Source organism: Aspergillus uvarum, assembly GCF_003184745.1.
Source record: "Aspergillus uvarum CBS 121591 unplaced genomic scaffold BO82scaffold_74, whole genome shotgun sequence".
NCBI lineage: Eukaryota > Fungi > Ascomycota > Eurotiomycetes > Eurotiales > Aspergillaceae > Aspergillus > Aspergillus uvarum.
This window is the reverse complement of record NW_020291371.1, coordinates 31,818-52,303: the sequence shown is the minus strand read 5'-3', so window position 1 is coordinate 52,303 and position 20,486 is coordinate 31,818. Positions and strand designations below refer to the sequence as shown.

At 41.4% G+C, this 20,486-nt stretch overlaps 5 protein-coding genes across 5 annotated transcripts; 3 read left to right on the top strand and 2 right to left on the bottom strand.

Moving 5' to 3' along the window:
• Positions 1-1,465: 1,465 nt before the first annotated feature.
• Positions 1,466-3,099, top strand: BO82DRAFT_191140 (uncharacterized protein). The gene has a single exon (XM_025630521.1). The coding sequence runs from the start codon at positions 1,502-1,504 to the stop codon at positions 2,846-2,848; it is 1,347 nt and encodes a 448-aa protein (XP_025487177.1). The 5' UTR covers positions 1,466-1,501; the 3' UTR covers positions 2,849-3,099.
• Positions 3,100-4,423: 1,324 nt separating this feature from the next.
• BO82DRAFT_424710 (cysteine proteinase) lies at positions 4,424-7,175 on the top strand (the record flags this gene model as incomplete). The annotated part of the gene is made up of 4 exons (XM_025640299.1): positions 4,424-4,990; positions 5,066-5,780; positions 5,841-6,156; positions 6,228-7,175. Exons 1-4 carry the CDS (start codon positions 4,531-4,533, stop codon positions 7,173-7,175), a joined length of 2,439 nt encoding a protein of 812 aa, XP_025487176.1. The 5' UTR covers positions 4,424-4,530.
• Positions 7,176-7,742: 567 nt separating this feature from the next.
• On the top strand, positions 7,743-8,606 carry BO82DRAFT_406585 (uncharacterized protein; the record flags this gene model as incomplete). The annotated part of the gene is made up of 1 exon (XM_025639571.1): positions 7,743-8,606. The coding sequence occupies one exon, from the start codon at positions 7,743-7,745 to the stop codon at positions 8,604-8,606; it is 864 nt and encodes a 287-aa protein (XP_025487175.1).
• A 659-nt stretch (positions 8,607-9,265) lies between these two features.
• BO82DRAFT_294865 (uncharacterized protein) lies at positions 9,266-10,318 on the bottom strand (the record flags this gene model as incomplete). Its single annotated transcript, XM_025631837.1, has 1 exon — positions 9,266-10,318. The coding sequence occupies one exon, from the start codon at positions 10,316-10,318 to the stop codon at positions 9,266-9,268; it is 1,053 nt and encodes a 350-aa protein (XP_025487174.1).
• Positions 10,319-12,002: 1,684 nt separating this feature from the next.
• BO82DRAFT_358629 (uncharacterized protein) lies at positions 12,003-12,750 on the bottom strand. The gene is made up of 3 exons (XM_025636347.1): positions 12,450-12,750; positions 12,294-12,391; positions 12,003-12,241 (listed from the first exon to the last, which is right to left on the bottom strand). The coding sequence occupies exons 1-3, from the start codon at positions 12,506-12,508 to the stop codon at positions 12,060-12,062; spliced, it is 339 nt and encodes a 112-aa protein (XP_025487173.1). The 5' UTR covers positions 12,509-12,750; the 3' UTR covers positions 12,003-12,059.
• Between the last annotated feature and the right edge of the window lie 7,736 nt (positions 12,751-20,486).

Sequence of the window (20,486 nt, the reverse complement as noted above, 5' to 3'; positions counted from 1 at the left end):
CAGAAGCTTTTCATTAGCATGTCTCCGTCTTGAGCGACCTCTAAAGACCTATTGATTGAAGCAAAGAACAAACACAAAGGGAGCCACACACAGAGGGAACAGCATCGACCATGAAATTCAGCAGTTTCCCCCGCCCACAACCAGTCCTATTTCCTTGTTACCAACAGCTTCAACACAACTCAACCTGCCTCCCCGCTTGCTCATTAAATATGGCACGCCTGGTTGCCCTGGCGGTAGCGGATCGTGGAGATACTAAGGGGTCAATTTGTCGTGCCGTGATAGAACGGCAGACAGAGGGTACTTTTAGTACGGGAGGAAAGGCTTGAGATGTGAGATTGGGCAGTTGGCGGTTTTAGAGTTAACTTTGTATTGATGTGTGTCTCACCAGATTGAATCTCACTTTGTTGCACCAGAGCAGTAACGTGTACATCCTCAAAAATCCTTTTCCTTTGCGGGTATATATTTCCTCGTCCACATTCTTGTGTATTGCATGTACAAATCATAGAACCCCCATTACACGTCCACTTCTTGAATTATTGCATTCTCCCTGATCATGATGGGTATACACTTGCCGAGAGGTAATTTGAATGCTTTTTGTATTCGTTTTCTTGTTTTCTCTGGTCTTCAAACTCTATAGGCTCGGGAATTGAGCCGATGATAGCACGAAGACAGGGTAAGTCTTGGCACCGGAGTGACACCTCAGGCATGACACCAGCAGAAGCAAAAATCTTTTCTTAGAAATCGCCCCCCTTCCCACCCATGACTCGGTTAGGAGTCTATGAGGCATCAGCAGGCACCAGCAGGCACCAGGTGCCAAACTTTGTCCACGGCTAACCAAATCAGGGCTGCGGACTGGACTAAATCGCACTAGGTCGGTGGCCAAGAGGCTCAATTGAGAAAATCCGGAACAAACCGTCCAACTGTACGAGGCTAGTCGAAAGAACTAGGCTGCATTGCGGATAGCCCTATATTCAAACCCTGAAAGCGAGGCCGCTAGCCTCTTTCCCCTGTCGGGTCTCGCCCCCGGCAATTTCCCACCAGCGACGAAGTGGTATTTCGTCAGGAGAGATGTCGGCGGAGAAATCCATCATAGATCTCGGTGTCCGGCACCTTACGCTCTGCGAGATGGCAAAGGACATAAGTCTAAGTTAGAAAGAATTGTCAGACGAACGTGTGAACCCAGCTGAGACACATGGTCAAGATCTGATGCAGAAGTCAATTGACCCTGAAAACAAAGATTGTAAAGAGGGTCTTAGCGCCCTGACTAGAAAAGATAGACCCTTCGCATAGTCCCTGCGTCTGAAACCCGGCCAATTATAGCTGGTAGAATCGGCGGAGGAGCTGAAGCTAATTTCCCTTACTAGGTTCTCCGTACGGCATGACTCTACAGAGTTGAGCCTAGTGTGTTGTTTGACCCCTCGTATAATAAGGCCAGTGAGCGCCACACCCATCCTCCAATTTCTGCGTGCTCCTTTAGCCCATTCACACCGGTGACCATCCCATGATGGCGTCCTTACATTCGTTTTTGTTGTTCCTGTCACTCATTTGGGTCCAGCTGTCTTCATTCGTTGCGGCAGCTCCCTGGATCGTCACTGCCTACTACCAAGAGAACGTCTACACCGAGTCCGACTACTACGAGACGTATACCACCACCGAAATCGAACAAATCACCCCCACGGTCACCTCCCTACCACCGGCCAAGTCCACCATCACCTCAATCGCCACTGATCGCGAGTATGGTGGTTACAATGAAGTCATCAACTCCAATTCCGATATCACTGTCATCCAAGAGCTGTACCCCACCGGCGTGGGTTCTGATTACAATGACTACCTCTACGACAATGAGGACGCAGCCGACAGCACTATGTTCGTGGTCAATCTGACTTTCACGGCACCCACAGGCTGCTCCTCGCACTGGACCACGACAACTGCAGCCGAGATCTACCCGCCGGTCCGCGTGCAGAGCCTACTGCCCTTGACCGCGGTCTCCACCTCCCTGTCCGTCGACAACAGCCGGCCCTTCCAGCCCACCACCTACACCATCGACATCGTGTACGTCGACCCGACCCAGGTCCCCAGCAGCTCTCTGAGCTCCCTCAGTCAGTACAACCAACCGACCGAGCTCTACACCGGCGACGGCTGCTACCCAACCAGTACTGGCTCCTCCAGCTCGTACGGCAGTGGCTACTACAACGGGTACTACAACAACTGGGATGACGAGAACTACAACTGGTTTCTTGACCCGGACTACTTCGGCATCTCGCCCCTGGCCCTGACCCTGATTCTGACCCTCGGCTGGATCGGTCTCTTCCTGATCCTGGGCTTCATCGAGGCCTGGGTTCGCTTCCGCCGGCTCATGACGGGCTGGCAGACTAGGCGCGGCATTCCCGTCTTCTGGTCGCTGACCATCCTCCCCTTGACGTTGTTCCTGCTGTGCTGGTTCCGCAAGGGCTACCGGGCGCGCTCGCAGGCCGACGGAGAGGTCTTGAAGAAGCGGTGGAAGGCGATGGGCTTCGGGACCAAGCTCAAGCTCTTCTTCATCTGGGGCTTCCGCTTCAAGTACCCGCCTATGCTGGGTCCGGCCCCGGCGCGCGTCAAGACAAGCAAGCAACCGGAGAGGACCTCCGGCCCGCGCCTCCTCGAGCCCAGTCCTGCGTCTAGCGTGGCGCCGCAGTCGAGGCAGGGGTCGACGGCTGAGGCAAGTGGCGCTGTGGCTGCCGCTGCTCCCGCTGCTACTGCTGACCCGGAGATGGCGGAAGCGTCGCACTCGACCCCGGTCGCAAATCAGCCTCAGGGACCTTCTGCGCAGTCAAATGCTCAAGATGAAGAGATTAGCCACGCACGCTAGTGTGCGAGCTGACGTGAAATCTGTGGGGTCAGGTTTTCATGTGGATAAGTGATCTGCACACCACCGAGGGTGAACTTCAAACCATTCACGTGATCACCAAATACCCTGATATAACACCCCGTCATTCTTTTGCTTCTATTATACCCATGTATCAGGACCTACCTTTGTAATGTCTTAATGTATTTATTGTGAGCATGAATGAACCTAATGAGGAATCATGTTTTGACATTTACCATGCATAGTAGACGTCCCCCCGCTTCGTAGCGCTGCAGGAAGTGTCAGAGAACCCTGCTTACTGGGCATTCGCCCCCCGATCCATCTTGCTATGAGAATTGATTACTGTTCACATTCACCATACCTATATCTGCAACATCAAGATAGTGTCTGGATCTCCGTCTGGCTGCTTGAAGATATCATACAACAAACCCCACCGCCACCTTGTGTCCATTTTGGGCCCCTTCAAGTAAAACAGGATAAAAGTTGTTGACGCCGACTTTACAATCTCAAAGATGCCCTTCTGCAGGCTGTACCGATCTTTCGAGCCTGTGGCTCCTAATATTTCCAATAGTCTAAAATGTGTAGTTGGCTATGTTGCCTGTACGCAGCACATAGCCATGAATCCTCAGTCATAATTCAGCTAGACACATAGATACCTTCATAGTTGACTTTTCCTGTAGTTAGCCACACACCCACTGTCTGTTCTTTTGTCCAGTGAGAGACAAACAATGAGGGTAGGTAGGGTTTGGGGTTGAGAACGCCGGTCTTCACCGCCCGTGGGAATTGTGCGGCGGAAATTCCCGCCCGCAGCCCGTCTCTCCCCCCCGCCTTCTTCAATGCATCGCTTGACACCTCACTCGCTTTAAGTGAACGCTGTGATGTAACAGGCTGTTACCCCAGAAGCAAGCTGGATCGCTCCATTATGTTACCAGAGTTTTCTCTCAGTAGCTCAACTACTCCCGCTTATAAGCATGAACACTCCAAAGCATTCAGCCTCACCTCACGGTTACCCGTGACCTCTGGCGCGCGGGGTGCCTCTGCTGTACAGAACTGTACAATTTGGCAATAACCGGTCCAGAATCCAATCAACGATAGGTTCACGGAGTCTCTCGATAATGTTGAAGTGACAGTTGGGCTGGCAGCACGCGATGAACCGCTTATGCAGATATGCCCAGCATTTTCCCCTCCATTCATATATTACCCGGCCTCTTCAGCCGCACCTCTGCCGCTTCAGAATACGAGGCTGGCGTGGTCCCCCCTCGGTTCTTCACATACGCGTAGCACCCTTATAGAAACATGCACTCCGGTCCATGCTCAGAAGCCTGGTAAAGCTTCCTATCACAAGGCAATGATAAATAAGGATCCAGATACAGAAAGCTCCCAGGAAACTCCAAGAAGCAAAGCCAGTTGTTGAATTAAGCGCGCGCGGGGCTGATTGACAGAAGTAACACGGCCGACAACACACACCAGTCTTCTTACCCACGCCTCAGCCTTGTCTCACCCGCAAACATCCCTGCACCAACACACCTGCCATTAATAACCCTACTACAATATAAGACTTACCACCTTGCCCACGTTCTTCAGGCCATCTCGTAGAATAAAACACATTCTTGCGCGACCCCTTGCTCTGAACCTCACATACCCACACCCAGGTTCCATCTTTACTAACCAAAGTAATCAGCATAATGACCACCCCGCAAGCGCCAGATCCCTCCACCGCCAAAACCCCCCAAGCAACCCTCACCGCATTCTGGAACAGCTTCATCACAAAAGCCCCGGGCAAGGTCACCACTATTTTCCCACAGAGCCTCTACGCGGATCTCCTCCCGTCGCAGCAGGAAGCCCCGGGCCAATCGTCCGCGCGCAATGCAGCGGAGAGCTACGAGGCAGCCGCCCGCCAGTGTCGGGCGGAGGTCCAGCACATCGTGCGGGAGTGCCACCGCGTGAACGAGAAATTCACGGACTCGGACTTTGACATTGAGAATGATCGCGAGTTGGAGTTGTGGAACTGTCTGCGCGGGCTGGTGCGGGGGGAGAAATTTGGTGGGGAGAGTAGGGGGGTGCCTATGCGTATCGCACGCGAAAGAAAAGGTGCTGCGGCGCGAAGGGGGCATAGAGTGGGGAGAAAGGGGGATAGGGGGTATGGTACGAAGGCGAACGACGACTGGCGCCCAAGCAGCTCCTCCTCCTCTTCTTCCGATGACAATGAGGACGATGAAGAGGGCGTCCCCGGCTCCGTCCACCGCGTCGACTGGATCTTCGAAAACCCCCAGTTCACTATCGATGGGTATTCGAATACCGATATCAAGCAGGGCGCCAACGGCGACTGCTGGTGGCTGGCGGCGGTCGCCACGATCTGCAACCGGCAGGACCTGATGGACCGGATCTGTGTCGCGCGCGACGAGGAGTGCGGCGTCTACGGGTTCGTCTTCTACCGCGACGGGGAGTGGGTCTCCACCGTCGTCGACGATAACCTGTACCTGTCCCACGAGGACTTTGACTTCTACGGGGATCGCTACGACAGTACGGGCCGCCTGGCGCGGCAGTACCGTCAGCGCCATCAGACCGGCTCCGAGGCGCTGTATTTCGCCAAGTGCTCCGATGCGAACGAGACCTGGTTGCCGTTGCTGGAGAAGGCGTATGCCAAGGTGCATGGGGATTACGAGGCCCTCTCCGGGGGTTGGTCTGGGGAGGCGGTCGAGGATATGACTGGCGGCGTGACGACGACGATCGCGACGAACAAGGTGCTCAATAAGCATACGCTGTGGAAGGAGCTGGTCAATGCGGAGCGGAATTTTGTGTTCGCTGCGTCAGCGCTGGGGTCGGGCAGAGATTGGACGCGAGGGGGTCTGGCGCTGGGACATGCTTATTCAATTCTCCGGGCGATGGAGGAGGAGGATGAAGATGGGAAGAAGGTGAGGTTGGTGCTGGTGAGGTATGTCTGTTCTTGATCTGGGTTCTGTCTGCATAGTGCTGACATGCTACCCCTGGTCAGGAACCCGTGGGGAGAGAGAAATACCGGCGGGGTCGGGGAGTGGAATGGCCCCTGGAGCGACGGCTCGCGCGAGTGGAGCCCTTACTGGCTTCAGAAGCTGCAGCACCGATTCGGAGACGACGGCATGTTCTGGATGGCCTATGAGGATCTGCTTTCGACGTTTGTGTTCCTGCACCGAACACGCATCTTCGACGAGACGTGGACGGTCGTCCAGCGGTGGACCAGTGTCAGTGTCCCCTGGATTGAAGGGTATCTTCGCACCAAGTTCGTGGTCCAGATTAGGGTAGCTGGTCCTGTGGTTTTCGTTCTCTCCGAGGTGAGCTGGATCTCCGTTTCCTCGCATCGACATCATGATGGTTAAATAATCACATGCTAAAATAGTTGCAGGTTGATAGACGCTATCTGAGAGGCCTTGAAGGGCAGTACGAATTCGCGCTGCACTTCCTTCTCCAGGAGGAGAATGCGAAGCCCGGAGAGCACTTGTTGCTAGTTCGGCCGATTCAATGCCGCGGCAACCGCTCGATCAGCGCGGAGGTTACACTTGAGCCCGGAAGATACGAAGTTCTCATCAAGCTTCTCGCAACCAGAGATTCCGACAAGAAGAATGTGGAAGATGTGGTGAAGGAGTGGGTGGAGAAGAATCCCCAGAAGCTAAAACAGGTTGCCATGAATTACGACCTGGCGAATGCTAAAGTTCGATCTGGGAAGCAGATGGAAGTCCAGAGCAATAGAGCTACAAATGCGACCGCGGAGACCGCAGAGAATGGAGCTGGCAAGAATGAGGCTAGCAAGGATGGTGTCAAGGATGACATTGCCCAAGATGAAGTTGGCAAGGATGAGTCTGGAAAAAATGAACAGGCACACGAGGCAAGAATAGAGAACGATCTACATGGCGCTAGCAAGGACGAAACTCTTCAGAGAGAAGGTCACGACTCAGACGTTTCACAGTCACAACTTCAAACGCCTGCTTCATCAACAAAGCTGCATGAGAAGAAAGACAATAACGTTGAAGAACACCACAAAGACAAAGTACAAGACGACACAAATCACCATGACGAGCAGGATGAAGACAAGAAACATAATAAGGATGATGAGAGGAAGTATGATGACAAGAAACACCATGAAGACAACCGCCATGATGACAAGGAGGAAGTGGATAAGAAGGACGGCAAACAAGACGATGACAAGAAAAACCAAGATAGGGAAGAAGCAACTCCCCTTGAGCAGGCAATTGATACAGATGGCAGTTCACCATCGCCATGGAATGCAATCTGTGTGCTTGGCCTGCGGGTCTATGCCCATGATTTTCAAGTTAACATCGAGCTTGTGGAGTAGGATTTTGATAATATTTCCACCTGTTTGCAAGGTCTAGATAGGACTAATTGGTATACTTCGCTCTTTCACATCATTTGTTCCCCGCTGCATGGTGGCAAGATCAAATATACCTCTTGTCATAACATTGGCTTTGTATAATAGGAGGAGGTGATCCAGGTGTGAATCTAGATAACATTCACTTGTAGGTATCATTCCCGGAGGTTCCCTCTAAGAACACGGCGGTACGACCAAGCCGTACAAATACAGCTTGAACACGTTAATGAATCTATCTCTAATTCTTCGGAGTAGTTTCTAACTGCAGCTACACGTCTTCTTTCGATGCCTTCTAACGTTTTGCTCTCTTTGTGAATGATGGCGGGATTCTTCTGTGCAGCCAGTCTTATTCTTTCATGTTAATGGTCCTCCTATTCAATGCTCCGGACAGACTCCCATCCAGCCATCGCAGAGACAGATAAATAATGCCTACCTTTTGTATATGAAAGCGACTCGTTCTCTATCACAACGACTCTCATTCCCAAGACACTTGTCCTCAGTATCGATAAGGAGCCACAGTCTACCACTCACGCGATGTCGGAAATGAAAGAAGAACCATCCTCTCCAGGCCAAATTGTAGCCCAGAGTCAGACAAGGAAAATCAACGTGGAAAGGACCGGCAACATCAGCGGTCTCCGATACGTCACATATGGCTATGAGGACCACCAGCCACGGACGGGCATGGTCGGTGGCATCCTCCAGCTGGAGGGGAGATGGTTCGGATTGACGGTGCTCACTCCCTTCCTCGAAGACCACCATCACAATGGCGGAGGCGGCCAGCCCTTCTGGTATAGCGCCCCCCACGAGACGGGGTTCAAGTCGGCCGAGATCTACGACGCCCGCGAGCCCCACGCCCTCTGGGGACGCATCCCTCCGAATCCCGAGACCTTGCAGCCCCTCGAGCAATATTTCTCCCGGTCAGAGAACTGGGCCCTTGTGGAGCTCGTGAACCAGGAGCTAGCAGAGACCTGCGTGCCCGGTCCGGAGGCGAGCTGGATGCTGCTCCCCAGCATGACGGACCGAGAGAAGCCCGTGCCGCGTTGGCAGCTGATGATTCCGGACCGGGTGCTTCCCCCCAGTGATAAGCCGCTGATGGTTGTGAAGCCCTTTGGGCGGCTGAAAAAAAATGTGCGTATGTGCTATTCCTTCAAGTCGGGCGGTTTCCTTGCGGAGTCTGGAGCGTGGGTAATCGAGGAGCTGCATCTCAGCGTCGTCGGCATCGTCCAGGGTTCGAATCCTTTCACAATTCAAGCCATCCCAGCGTGGTCGACATTTGACGAGCTCAAGCAGCGCTTTCCGGACCTCAAACCACCCTTGATTTGTTGCGGGTTCCCGAAATACAGTGAATTCCTAGGCAGCGGGTACGACACCGACGACGTTCCCAAAAAAAAAAGATAGCTCCTCAGTTTGACCAATCGACGGATCCATTCTAACCTGACATCGTCTATGCAATCAATCAAATTATCCTTCCAATGTTCTATGCGTTCTATCTTTACTCAGCCCCACTCGTGAATTTATGAGGAGATCACCACTTCTTTCTGTTCCTGGGCTAGTTCTTTAATTCGTCCTCTTTCATAGCAGACCTTTCGTGTACCACATTTATGGCTACAGCTGCTGTACGGCGACATCAACCTTGAAGCTTCGCGCATTTGCTGATCCTACTGGCTATTTATCGCGATCCGAGGGAGCTACATATCACCACCTCGTATGGAATGTCCAAACCTGGAGTCTACTTGATTTCCGATGACCTTCCGAGAACCCAAGCCCCGTTCAGTTCGTGATTCGAGCCACGGAGAGCAGTCAATAGTCTCAGTTACGTTAGAGAAAGCTTTATCCAAAGACTTGCAGGAGCACAATTGCCCTGAATGAATTTCATCGTCCCATAGATAATCTGCTACAGTGAAGACTCTGGCACAAAAACAGACCAATCGAGAGAATAGTTTCATGGCCGTCGAAAAGAAACCCTTCACCAAACGGAAAGCAAATTTTCCGATGGATAATGCGTCTTCTAGACCCACTTCCAAGGTCCTGTTGTACACGAAGCTTGCGTAGACCTCCTACGCTACAGTGAACAGCTGCGAATTCACTGGGACATTCTGATCGGACGGCAGGTCCGCCATCGAGAGCTTGACTTGCGGACCGAAAATCAGACAATGCGTGCTGCCGCCGAAATGGAACATCCCAAGTTGATCGCCCTTGCTCACATCGTCGCCAACCTGCACCGTGGGCTCGCAGGAGCCGCGCTCCCGCATGCCGGCGAAGACGCACGCGACGTGGCCCAGATTGCCGCTGTCGATCACGATGACGCACCGGGTGGCCTCGTGCAGCGCCGCCCCGACCTCGCACTCAATCTGATCCGTGAAGGGAGAGGCGTAGAAGGCTGGGTTCGGCCCGGAGGCGAAGTACGCGCCCCCGATGACATGCGAAGAGATGACGGTGCCGGAGACCGGCGCGTGCCAGCGGTGGTAGTTCGTCGCGCTCAGGTAGCCCTGGTAGAGCTTGCCGCCGCCGAATTTCCCGGCGAGGTACTCGTCGTCGAGCATCGTGCTGAGCGAATACTTGCGACCCTTGATGTCGAAGGTGTCGGAGAGTTGGACGTCCGGCTCGAAGACGACCTTAATCGACTCGCAGGCGGCCGTGATGACATTGTCGTCGTCCGGGCCCGCGACGGGCCGCACGCCATCCCGGAACTCGCGTGTGAAGAACTGGTCCCAGGACTGGTAGCCGTAGTGGATGTCGTTGGGCTCACACTTGTACCGACGGAAGAAGGTATCCCGCCCCTCAGGGAGAGCCGCGTCGCTGAACCACCCTGCTTCTTCGTCGGTGAGGACGCTGGCGGACTCCGGGGAGTTCAAGTAGACTGTCCACTCTTTGAGCAGGGATTGGAGAACCTTGTCGACTCGCACGTCCTTGAAGAATTCCTGCCCAGCCTGAGTCTTAAGATAGGGCTCCAGCAGGTTGGTCAGGATCCCCATGCTGCCTCCGAGAGAGTTCTTAGCGGCAGAGGCGTCGTAGGCAGGAGCAGTCCGCGTGATCTTGTCCAGGTTCACCAGCAAGTTGGTCAGGTTCTGCGTAACGTTCAGGGGATAGGATCCAGCCTGGATGAACATTGCGGTGGCATTCTTGAGCAGGGTAGGATCATTCTGGATTAGGGCTCGGAAGTCTTTGACAGTGCCGGAGGTCGCCTGTCCCAGGTCGGGCAGGGTCACCTTGGGAAGGGTCACTTGAGACTTCAAGAAATCCATGTTATCGTTTGAGAAAAGAGACTTGAGTTCTTCTGTGTAAGGCAATCTCTGAAGATGATTTACGACCTCAGCTTAGGAACTCCATTGGGCTTAAGTAGTATGCGACCAAGGGGAGGTCCTGCAGCTACAGTTGCCTCTGCTGTCACCATGACGCGCACATACCCTGTGGGCTAGGAAATTCTGCATCCATTGTAAGACCGATCGACAGCCGGAAACTCAGAGGCCCGGCCGGTCCGACCCTAGTGTGATGTCTATTGGGTCGTGGATATTGGATACTATGGGTAGTCTCTGGTGGGGGCATGTTAAACTATAGACCCCGGTCCAACAGTGGATCTTGTCGACGCTGCGACCGGTTTCAGTCCGTACTTGCTTTTTTGGTCCTCAGCCCACGAACCCCGCAGTTGCATTTCTGCAGCTTGAAACAAGGCATGAAGATTATAGTTGGTGAAATGGTTGGTGTGTGGGTTGTGTTATGTCACCGTGCATCGGAGTGGGTTGATCTAGATCTGCAGCTAAATGCCTCGGTCACACGGCTTGCCACCCATCATCCATGATCTACACATGTACAACTTGAGAGGCCCGTGTGGGCTTAGAATTGCATCACGACAAAGACATCGTTTTTGCTTGCTTTTAGCATGACACATGTATACCTAGAGCATAATCGTTGGTGTAGAGTACGCCGATTCTCGCTAGTGCCAGCGCGGCCAATCTGGCCGCCACAAGGGTATACTCGTAATTTATCCTGAACAGGAGTACAGCGTTGCAGGTTACGACAAAGATCTACAGCATCCATGATTAGTTTCTTGCGTGATATGCTGCTTGAAAAAAACCTGCCAGGCAATCTTTCTGCTTCCAGAGAATAGAGACCTTAGGAGCGGGGAAAGTTCGCCAACTGGCTGCCAGCTATTAAGTCCGTACATGTATATGCAACTCTCGACCTTGCTGGTGGTGTCTTGAACATAGTCAATGTCTATAAACAATCTATAAATCCAGCTAGGGTGTCTGTCGAGAGGGAGTAGGCACCGCTACACGTGATGCCAAGGCTTCTAAGAACGGAGAGCGGTGTTGAGGAGACCGAAGGTATCATAGGAAGTAAGCTATGAACCATCAACTCAGACGCGGACGCCCGGGTACTGATGGTACTAGCTCTAGTTTGTCTCTTGCTAGGCTGTTCTCTAGCTAATTTCTAAGCTTTTCACAGGGAGATGACAAAAAAGAGGAAGTAGGTCGGTGAGATGCAGTAAATATAATACATAGTATGTTTCTATTCTGGACCACAAAAGTAATCCTACCAGCCTCAAGACTGTGCACTAAACTTGAACAATGCTCCCATATCACGAGTAAAAAAAACCAATCGATAGACTAGAATGAGAGGATCCTGTTTGTGAGCTGTCAGGCAAAAGAGGCTCGATGAATGAGTGTATTTTGGATACGGTACAAAACTTAGGCACGGAGATAAGATAGATAATCTTCCTGCCAAGCCGTAGGGCTCACCGCCCTTCCGAGCGAGAACCCTGGGACGCAGCAAGATCCATTTTCCCAAAACGGCCATGTATCCAATTTGGTGTACGCTAACTAAGAGACGATGAAAGATAGTTACAGTTGACTACTGGTACAAGCACTGGACAGTCTTGGCGTTGCTGAACCAGTATCCCGGCCACTTCTCGCCGCTACCCATCTGCCAGGTCGTCAAGTCGGCAATACCGGGGCTCACAAAGCCTCCCGAGTTGAAGTTGCCCGTCGTCATGTAGCAGTTGCCCGGCTCGACGAACATGGAGCAGACCAAGCCTGAACAGAATTAGCTCAGATCCTTGCTGGTCGGGGCTCGCTCATTACTCACCCTCATCCGGACCGATAGAGCCCAGGGTATCCCAGAAGCTGATATCCATGCACTCGCCGTTGTCGAAGCCGAACAGAGTGCAGGGGCCCGTCCAGTTGCTGTGGAGGATGGAGGGTTAGTGCCGGAGTCGACATGGATGGGGCGCGATCAACCTACGGTCCGGGGCACATGTAAACGTTTCTCTTGGCAGCGGCGACGCCGGCGAGGACGGCCATGGTGGCGAAGGAAAGGAGCTGCATGGTCGTAGAGATAAGTATGATCTTAACTGAAAAAAAGATGAAGAATGCAATGCGAAGGAGGAGCAGAGACGAGCAACCCCGGTGCGCTTTATAGATTTTTCTTCACTGTGAATTTTGTCAGCCGGAGATAGACGAGAAGAATCAAGTCTCGTATGATTGACTGTGAATAAAACATATCCAATCGCTTACGATATAGCGTAATTGTTAGACTATTCAGCATACGAGGTAGAAGCATACAAAGGAGATGATAATGAGACTAGAGCCCCGGATACGAAGAACAGTGGCGGGACTGTCAGTTTGGGGTTCAGGTCAATTGCTGTTTCGGGTCTAGCGGCATATATAGTACCGGCTATAGTCCCCACCAGATTGCCCATCTATCTCGCTTCTCTGCCTGATTCGTGGATTTCCAAGTGGATGAAGACGAGAAAAGAAGGGGTCTCATCTATCATGGTCGAAAATATCCCTATCCGATCCCTGCGCCTATCGATTTCTTCAGGCGCGTGACTTGTGTTTATTCCGGGGGCAGCTTGGAAAATGCTGCACAGTGCACTGCCCTGAGAAGAAATGCTCCACATGATCTAACCTTACCCTCATCTTTTTTATTTTTCTTTCTGTTGTTTCATGGTGGGTAAGTGAGTGAATCATTTACATCAAGAGTTCGAAACGCGGTATAGACCGGGCTAGAAGATTTATCTTGATGCTTGTTGTACACTTACTGTTTGAACCGATCAGAGATTCGAGTTTGTGGCTAATCTGTTCATCACATCTGCTCTGTGTTATTCTCTTGCCAGGAGTTTGATTCTCGCCTATGGATTCCTGGTGAAGCAATTCATCGAAACCGATCAAACTGCTTGGGGTGAGATTCAATGGAACAACTACGGCGGACGATTGCCGGCATCGGGCAAATGAGTTTTTGCTTGGTTTTTTGCCGGCAGAATCAATTCATCTTCTAGATAGGCGATTTAAGCAAGTATTTAGATGTATATGAAGCTTTTTAACTTGCTTAGCTTTATCTTACAACTACTAGTTCTAAGTACTATAGAAAAATGCAAGTCTTATTTAGATTACTGTATATAAATATCCCATACAGCTGGGGTATATAAAAGAATACTAAAAACTAAGTATATTTAAATTAATATTTATAATTTTATGTGGAATAGTAATTATAAAGATTTTTTTGATATCTTTCTGCTTTATAAAAAAAGACTAGTAAATAGAAATCAAAATAATCTTTTTTTTCTTCTTCTCTTTTTTAAATCCTAATAAGATTAGATTTATACGGGCTCCTGGAGCAGGTAACCTTTTTTAATAATAAAAATAAAAAAATTAGCTGCTTATACAGTCTTTTATACTAAATTTTAAATAAAGCAATAAAATTCCATATCCAGCTATTTATAATTAGTATATACTTTATTAAATATATTAGATAAATAGCAGTATTTTGTGAAGAAACCAGCTTTACTAATACAGCTAGAGTGGCTTAACCTGACTGTTATACCTTAATCTTAACCTGGCCATAACCTGGCGGTCAGGTTAAGATATAAAAAATTTTTAACTGTACAGTTATAATTAGATTAAGATATAACTATTATTTTAACTGTTTATACCTGCAGGTTAGAAAGATTAGATATAGTAAATAAATTAATAACTATAGATTAATTTATAATATATATATTCCTTTTATATAAATAATATATAAAGTATAATATATTTTTAATTATAATATAGTAATATTTTTTAATTTTAGTCTATCTACTTTATTTATTTTATCTATTTTATCTAATTAACCTGCTTTATTTAATTAATTTATTTTATTAAATTCATTTAATTAATTTAATTAATCTGCTTTATCTGTTCTATCTGCTTTATCTAATCAATCTATACTATATATTCTATTTAAAAAATATACTATACTTTATAAAAGACTTTTATAGAGCCTAGTATAAAAAAATAGTATCTATTATTAAATATATTAATAATATTATACTATTTTTATACTATTCAGAATAGTAATTATAATAATATAAAAATTATAAAAACCGGGTCTCTATCTCTATCTAAATATATATAGTATTTAAAAACTTAAATAAAACTGGTTTTTTTATTACTAATAATAATCTATTTTTAAAGTTATTTTTAAAATTATTTATATTCTTATTTTTACTAATATAAAAGGTAGTAATTATCTTATTTTTTTTAACTTTTTAAATATAAAAATAATCAAGTCTGGATTAAGATTATTAAAAATATCTTAGTATTTTTTATTAACAGTAAAATAATTAGTATATGTTTCGGGACGGATGGATTGTGCTAATCAAAACATGCCTTAAAATAAGAAGAAATAGCTGAGGAGCTATTTTGTCTGTTTGTATAAAATTCTTTTATATATATACTAAGCTAGTGCTAGTTTAGTATTTAGTATATAAAGTTTTAGATACTAACTGGTGCCTAAAGCTGAGCTTTATAATAGGATTTTAATTCTATAACAGAAGCCCTTTTTTTTTTTTTTAGTATCTTCTGCAGCTTCTATTTATATAAATAGCTGTTTAAAATCCAAAACAACAGTTCTGTATTTCAGTCTTTTTTAAATAATATTATAGCTGGTTAGTAGGTAGTATATATATAAGCAGGGTCTATATTACTTACTATAGCTCTTTTTTCTATATAAACCCCTTTTATCCAGTAAATATAGTAATTTTTTAATAAATAAAATCTCTTCTTTCTATATATTTCTTTTTTATCTAGTAAATAGAATCTTTTTTTTTATACTATTTATATAACTGGTTTCGGGGGTATGGTCAGGCTGAGCTACTAGTATTATATAAAATATATAAAGCACTATATAAAAAGGCCCCCCCCCTCTTTTTTTTAGCTCTTTTTTTTTTATACATCTTTTTTTTATTTTTTTTATTACTAATTTATTTTTTTTATTTGTATAATTTCTGTTATTTCTTCTGCTTATTAATATTATACCTTTTTCTTCTAATACTAGGGCTGGTAAGTCTCATTATCTGGATAATATACTAATTTCTATCTGTTATAATCCTTTTTAAATCTTTTTTACTTTTACTAACTACAGTTTACTTTTTTTATTTTATAATATACAACTATTTATAACCCCCATACTAGTAATATAAAGTATTAGATTACTATATAATTAATAGTATATAAAAATAAAGCTTTACTTTAACTTTACTATACTCCGGACTAGCAGTATATTTAGTATTTTTTTTACTATAAATTTAAAATAAAGGTCGGTGCTTTTACTATAGCTTAAATAAAAAAATCTAATAATATTTTTATATAAAATACTAATAAAATTAGATATATACCGGGTGCTTTTTTTATATCAACAGCCTTTTAATTACATCCTATAGTTTAGTAATACTATATTATTATAAATATAATAATTAGATAAAGTTCTGGTAGATTATACAGCTGTTTAAATAGTAAAGCAGGGCCTATATAGACTATAAGTTTAAAGATTATAATATATATTATAGCTACTATAATCTAAATAAGTCTAAATATAAGCCTACAGCTATTACTGCTTTTTTTTAAAATATTATTAAAAAGTTAGTAGATTAAATTAGTGTATAAGCTAAATTTAATATAATAGTATTTGGTTTTTTTATTAGATTAAATACAGCTCCCCTTAGTTAGTTTTAAAAAATTAAAAAAGACTTTTTTTTTTTTTTTTATTTTTTTTTCTTCTCTTTTATTTTAGATTTGTATAAACCAGAGCTAAGAGTAAAAAATATTAGTATAATTCTTCTTCTATCCCAGCTTTTAATTATCTAATAATTAATTACAGTTTAGCTGGGACTACAGCTGCCATTTTATAGCTGCTTTTATATTATTAAATACTAAGACTGGTTTTTAGATTAGTTTTATATAGTCTTTTTATTTAATAAAATACTATAATTAGCTCTTCCAGCCTTTTATTATATACTATTTATTAAAAAATTTTTTAACTTTGTATTTTTTTTTACTATTAATTATTATAGGCGGTGGTTATAAATTTTTTTTATTTTATAACAATAATATATTATCAGCTGTTGGATAAAATAAGTTAATATAAAATATAAAATAAATATCCTTTAGTATATTAAATTATATAGTATATAATTTTATTCTTTTTAAAACAGTATATTTTATATTTTTCTAATCTAGCTTTTTATTAGGATAAATTATATAGATATTTTATAGGCTTAATTATATCTAGTCGCCCTTTTAATATAATAGGGCGGCTTGTTAGAATTAATTAGTCTGTTTTTTAGTATTTTATTATATATAGGCTATAGCACTTTAGGCCCAGTCTAAAATATTATATATCTTTTATATAATTATATTTTTTTATTAACTAGGGCTGAAGGCAGCAACCTTTAGATCTATATTTTAAACTATTTTCTGGCTGTTTAGATTTAACTTATAATTATAGCTTAGAAAAAACAGTAAAAATCTTATAACTATATTTATACAGCTGTTAATTACCAGTTCTGCCAGAGACAGTAAGTTTACCTAGTTTTTTTAATTATAATCTGTATAAGCTTTTAGATATATTTTAATAGTATTATTTATATATTTTATTATTCTATCTAATTAAAAATAATAGGCTGTAGATAATCTTTTTATAATTTCTAATAGATTATATACTCTTTTTTATATATAACTTATAAACTAGGTGCCTTAATCTAAGACTATAATTTTTAAAAAACTGTATTATTTAAAAACTGTTTTAATTAGGGCCTTAGCTGTAGCTTTAGCAGTAATCTTTTTTATTATATAAAATATTATCTTTTTTATTAGTCTGTCTGTAATTACTAGAATATTTATATATAACTTACTTTTAGATAAGTTAGTAATAAAATCTATTATTAGTTTTTATTAGGATTAATCTAGTATTAGCAGTAGCTTTAGTAATCTATACTTTAGTTTTCTTTATAACTTTATATAACTATAGATATTATAGTTTTAGATATATTTTTATATATTTTAAAATATATTAGACCAAAAGTATATTCTGCTAAGAAAAAAATAAATCTGTTTTTAGCTGGAATATCTTATAATAAAAAAATTATAGTTGCTTTAAATAAGATTTATATAAAGTAGTTTATAGTTAGAAACCTACTGTCTTTTTTAAAAGTATATCTAAGCTTCTTCTATTAAATATTTGCTTGGAAAGACTTATAGTTTTAGCTAAAATAAAAATTTATATATTTTTTTTTATATAAGCTTTATTAGATTTTAATAATTTATATCTGCTGCTAGGGTGCGGGTCCAGCTGTTTTTAGATTTATATTCTAATTCTAGCAGTTTTATAATAGTCTGCTGTATTTATTTTAAAAAATCTTTATCTGGTTTTATTTTATATTCTTATAACTGTACTAGGGCTGTAGTAAGTAAATTAGTTTTAGATTTTAAATCCCCTTTTAATATTCTACTAAAAATCTATATTATACAGAATAATATTTTAAGATTTTATTTATTAGATATATTTTATTTCTGTTGCAAAAGGGCGTCTGCTTGCTTATTTTTTATTTCTTTTTAATAAACTAGTTTAAAGTTAAAGCTGCTTAAGATTAAATTTTATTTTATATATCTTTTTATAAGTTTGCATGGCTTAAAAAAGTATTTTAAATTCTTATAATTAATAACTACTATAAACTCTAGTATTAAATATAATTTAGTATTCTAAGATTCTGAATACTATACAACTGCTAGCAGTTTTTTATTATAGATCTTATAGTTATACTCAGCTAGTATATTCTATTTAAAAAAGTAGGTATAAGAATACAGCTCTCTATTTTTATCCATTTAAAAAAGTATTTTTTTTATATTATAGGCCGAAAAGTCTGTTTCTACTACTATTATATATTTAAAATTAAAAAAACAAAGAACAGGCTTAGTTATAAACTTTTTTTTTAATATCCAAAAGCTGGTTTTGTATTCTTAGATCTATTAAAAGGGCTAATTTTTTTTAATTAGATTTATAAATAGTTATACAGTAGCTGAAAATCTAAAAATAAATTTACAGTAAAAGTTTATAAATTTTAAAAAGCTTTAGACAGCTTTTATTAACTTAGAGCTTTTTTATAAGATAATTACTTTAACCTTTTTAAAATCCATTTTAATACCTTGCCCTGTACGTATAATAAATCTAAAATAAAAAGTTTTCTTTCTCTTAAATTTATACTTTTTTATATCCAAAAACAGGCCGGTTTTTTTTAGTTTTTATAATACTTTTTATATATATTTACAGTACTTCTTAACATCCCTATTTATATAGATTAATATATTATTAATATAGGCTGAACAGAATTTGTTAAGATATTTATATAGTATCCAGTTAATATACTTCTAAAAGGTATTTAGAGTATTTATTAGTTTAAAAAATATTACTAGCTATTTATATAGCCTATATTATATATAAAAGGCTGTCATCTATTCTTAACCCTTTATAATATAGATTTTATAAAAAGTAGATAAAATATTTAGTTTAGTAAACTATTTTGCTTTTCTAATTTGATTTAGGATTTTATAAATTAGGGGAAGCAGATAGCAGTTCTTTTTTATAATTATATTAAATACTTAGTAATCCACACAGAATCTTAATTTTTTTTTTAGTTTTTATATAAAGAGTACCGGGGCTGCCGCCGAAAAATAACTAACCTATATAAAATTCTTTTTTAATAGTTTAGTTAGTTTAGACTGTAGGACTGTTAGTTTTTTTTAAAATATATTATAAAAAGGGTCCTATAAAACTTTTGGCTTTTCTTTATTCTAATATATAAGCTTAATTTTATAGTTAATACTTTTTTTTTAGTATGGCAGTAGTTTCTCTGTGTTCTTTAGTTAGAAAAAAGGCAGAAAGTTCTAATAGTATTTAAAAAGTATTATATATAGATTAACTGTCTTCTTAGTTTAAACTACTTTTTAAATATTAGTAAGTAAAACTACAAATACTTTTATACTTTTTTTTAGATCTTTTCTATAAATAGTCTTTAAGTTTTATTTTTGTAATTAGCTAAAGTTTTAGATTTATATATTATAAATATAGTAGGTTCCTTAATCTTATTTTAGTTGTATATAAAAATAATTATTTTTAGTCCGGTTTTAGAATACTATTATAGCAGAACAGCCAGCTTTTCCCTAAGATTAAGTTATATCTAAGATTATTAGATATTATATAAAAGTATGCTTTTTTTTAGTATAGGATTTTATATCTATTTTTATCTATATAATAGAGTAGATTAGTATTTTATTACCTAAGATCTTTTATACTAATCTTAGATTAATACTAATAGTTAACAGACTATTTACTTTAGTAAATATTTTACTTATAATACTATAGGTTAGATATTTTAAGTTAATAAAAATATAGGCAGTTATAGTAAGGTTTAAAATAGTTTTTACTAAAAAAAGATATATAACTATATATTTTTTTTAAAACTTTTCTACTTTCTTTTAGTTTTGTCCAGTAATTCTTATTTAAATATATAATTTTATACTAAACTTTCTCTTTTTCTAAATTAGAATCTTTATTTAAAAAGATATATTATTTTTTTATTACTAAAAGGCGGGCATAGCAGCAGCTATACTTATTAATTATATAATAGATTTTAAAAGATATTAGTAGATAAAATATTTATTTTATTTATAATAAAGGCAGTAATCTGTTTTATATCTTTTTTATATTTTACTAGATATTATTTATTAAATCTATTTCTAAAGATTATTAGTAGTTATATAAAAGTAGTGTCTTTCTTACTATACAGCAGCTATTTAAGTAGGTTTCTACTTTATTAGTTTAAAGCTTAGTTTGTATTGTATTAGTATAGTTTTAGTATAGCTTTTTTTTAAAAAAAATACTTTATTAAGATTATGATTTATGTAGTATAGTTAGTTATAATAACCTTTATATATAAACTTTTAAAAAATTCTAACTAATTTT